We start from the raw sequence: 3192 nt of genomic DNA, 5'->3' as shown, positions 1-3192 counted from the left end.
CAGCTTTGGACTTCTAGTTCTTCCCATATCTATTATCATTTCCTCGCCCTCCTTACTGAGGAATAGGGCGTTTGCCCGAATCCCTCTGAGAGTAAGACTGTTTCTGTTACGTCTTATATGAAAGCGATTTCTTTAACAAATCATTTAGCATATTTTCCTTCCACATCTTGGAAGACAGTTGCACCCCAGAGAGAGAACATCCGCCAGAATTGCAGGTTCAAAAAGGTGATGTACAAACATCTGGGATTCCCTTCATCTGGTTCTCAAGACAGCGTCCAATAGACCTGGCTATCTGTAGGTAGAGGGGTTGGTGCGTTGTGAGGAGAAGGTTCCTTCAAATAAGTTGTCAATACATACCACAGCCAGACCAGCATGCTCCCAACCTCCTGTATTCTTCTAACGGAGGCTTCTAGTCTCTTGCACTCTTTTACTGTGATACCAACCATGGCGGAATGATGGGACCAACTCCAGTTGCTTCTCCTTGAAGACTGGCTTCTGGACCTTCAGACAGAGGAAACACTAGAGTCCTTCGAGGACCTGAGTGATGAGAGTCCGGGTGTGCTGCTTGAAGAGTGATGAGACAGTTCTTTGTGACTGGGTCTCGATGTGGATTTACCCCTGGGAGACATACTTGAGGTGGACTGTTGAGAGGTATGCCTCCTACTGCGAGACGAGCTCATAGAAGAAGATTTGCTGCAACTGGATCTAGGAGAAGACTTTCCTTGGTCTGAAGGTTCATGGTCCTGCGAAGGAGCAGGGGAGCTCCCTCGTTGACAATGAAGAGAACGAAATCTTGACCTCCCTGGATCTGAAGATAAAGGAGCTTGTGAAGGTGTAGGGGTGTTCCCTCGCTGATGATGGGGAGAACGAAGTAGCGATGGGGTTTCTTCGTCCAAGTTGCTCATACACCCATCAAGGGTAATGGCAAACTGGACCTGCGACCTGCCCTGCTTTGGGAAGAGGATCACCTCATGGTGTACGCTCGCCTCAGCGACTAGCGTACCAAGGGCAGGTACAGAGCTGGAAGGCAATACAGGAACATTTAAAGCATTAAAGCAATTCACTAAAGAGAAAATGTCATCACTCACCTTTGAGAACTTTGCCTCCCAAATAGCTTGCACTTTATCAAAACAACTTATTATAGCATAGAACTATCGATGGTAACCGTTGTAGCAGGAGAAACGGACCGGTCAACATCTACAGAGGAGCTAAAACTATCTTACCTTTCTTCTGGGACATTGTCCTTCGGAGGTTTTACCCCTCCCCTACGACTAAACTAATCTTCTGGGAAGGTGAAGATCTAACCGCATCCTCCGGTAGACCACATTTTGTGGTCTTACTCGACTCATGAATACTAAGTCTCTTGGCTAAAGTCCATATGCTTGACATATAACTTTTGGTCTTCTTTAGACCAACCCTTACACTTGTTACAAGTAACATTAACGTCAAACTTAATACCCCAATAGGCCTGACAAAGAGAATGAGTATCAAAGGCAAACTTTCTACTTATCCTAGTTGAAAAATTACTGCAGGAGCGTTGAGTCTCAGAGTCAGATGGCATGCTCATAGTACACTAACACCATCAAATGATTCCAAAACCACTTGAAGGCGACAAATCCAAGGAGTAGTAGTTAACAAAAACCAAAAGGAATTCTAAAAAAATTCAATTATATCAGAATGTTGGAGCGACAGCACAAACGTGCTTCTGTGGCAACAGATGTTTAAAGAATGGCTCAGTAACCGATTGGTGGAGAGAGACCCCCCCCCTACACCACGTGACCAACTGTCAATTTTCTAATTGACATGCAGTTACCTGTTATACATTAAAGCCGACAAGGTCTAAAGATTTTGACGACCGTTCGTTACAAAATGTCTACAGGTATTGTGCTTTAGATTAATTTTTTATCGAAATTTCCTTAATTTTATGAACTCGATAATAATGGGACTTTTTAGACTTGTTGTCGTTTGGTTACAATCAATAAGGGTAAGATAATTAGTCACCTAATTAGTTATATCTGTTTGGAGCCGACACAGATGTGATCGGCTGAAGTAAGTTATACAGGATAAGTGTGAGAAATTCGTTTTATGATGACTCTACTCGTAACGAACATAGCTCATTTCTTCCCAACAATCATTTGAAGCTAGATTTAGTCTTACTAAACTTCGTGTGATGAGAATAATTTTCCTCTGAATAGCATCCTTGGGCGAGTCAGGTGAAATTTGGATCACTAGTTGCTCTGGATCCAATCTCTCTCTCGGGATTACAAAATCGTGATTTTTTTTACCTGGAGATTCGAAACTGAAGCACTTACAAAGATTGAATTACCAGAGAAATTTTAATACTCGCTTGCCCTCTCGTGATATAGAAGGCTCATTACCAAGCAGTTCATCAAATTATTCTGTTATATTTTTTTACAGCGCCTCAAGGAACTTGATAGCTGAAGGGGGCTTGGCTCCAGTGAATATTATTGCTCATGGTGTGTGACTAACTTGGTTGTCTCAGTATAATTGTATATCGTTATAACCACTCTTCCAAACCAACGACTATATGTCACTGACTATACATCAGGCCAGTTCTTATGGAGGCTTCCAAAATATATGTCATATGTCTCGCCACATCTATGGGAGCTTCCTATGAAATGACCTTCTAAATCCGAAAGATTTGGAGAAAAGGAAGAGTAGTGAGTAGTAGCCTTGTTGAAACCAGGGAAAGACCCATCATCTCCCAAAAGCTATCAACCAATATCCTTACTGTGCATCGTGTACAAACTATATGAACGAATGATCTTAGCCTGTATCCAACCAACTGCTGAAGAACAACAGTCGACAGACCAACCTGGCTTTATGCCAGGTCGATCCTGGTGCAGTCAAGTATTAAAGCTAGCACAATACATCGAGGATGGGATCGAGATGAAGCAAATCACCAGTACAGTCTTTGTCAACATTACTGCGGCATATGACACTGTAAACGAAAGATCACTCCTTCTGAAGGTGGCTTAACCTATATGGAATATCAGCATAGTCCACAGCATTGAAGCATTGCTTACAAGTCTGTAATTCTTCGTAGGAATGGAAGGCAGAAAAAGCATAAAGAGGATACAGAACAATGGCTTTCCACAAGGGTCAGTGCTGGCGTCGACAATATCTAACATCTATATAAATGGCCAGCCGCAGTACCAGAACATCTGTAAG

At 42.6% G+C, this 3192-nt stretch overlaps 1 protein-coding gene across 1 annotated transcript; it reads right to left on the bottom strand.

Moving 5' to 3' along the window:
* Positions 1 to 503: 503 nt before the first annotated feature.
* Positions 504 to 1440, bottom strand: LOC137650742 (mucin-1-like). The gene is made up of 2 exons (XM_068383900.1): positions 1259 to 1440; positions 504 to 1020 (listed from the first exon to the last, which is right to left on the bottom strand). Exons 1-2 carry the CDS (start codon positions 1438 to 1440, stop codon positions 504 to 506), a joined length of 699 nt encoding a protein of 232 aa, XP_068240001.1.
* Positions 1441 to 3192: the final 1752 nt, after the last annotated feature.

This window comes from Palaemon carinicauda, chromosome 12 (assembly GCF_036898095.1).
Source record: "Palaemon carinicauda isolate YSFRI2023 chromosome 12, ASM3689809v2, whole genome shotgun sequence".
NCBI classification, from domain to species: Eukaryota; Metazoa; Arthropoda; class Malacostraca; order Decapoda; family Palaemonidae; genus Palaemon; species Palaemon carinicauda.
The sequence above is the reverse complement of the archived record's forward strand: the minus strand, read 5'-3'. Positions and strand labels throughout refer to the sequence as shown.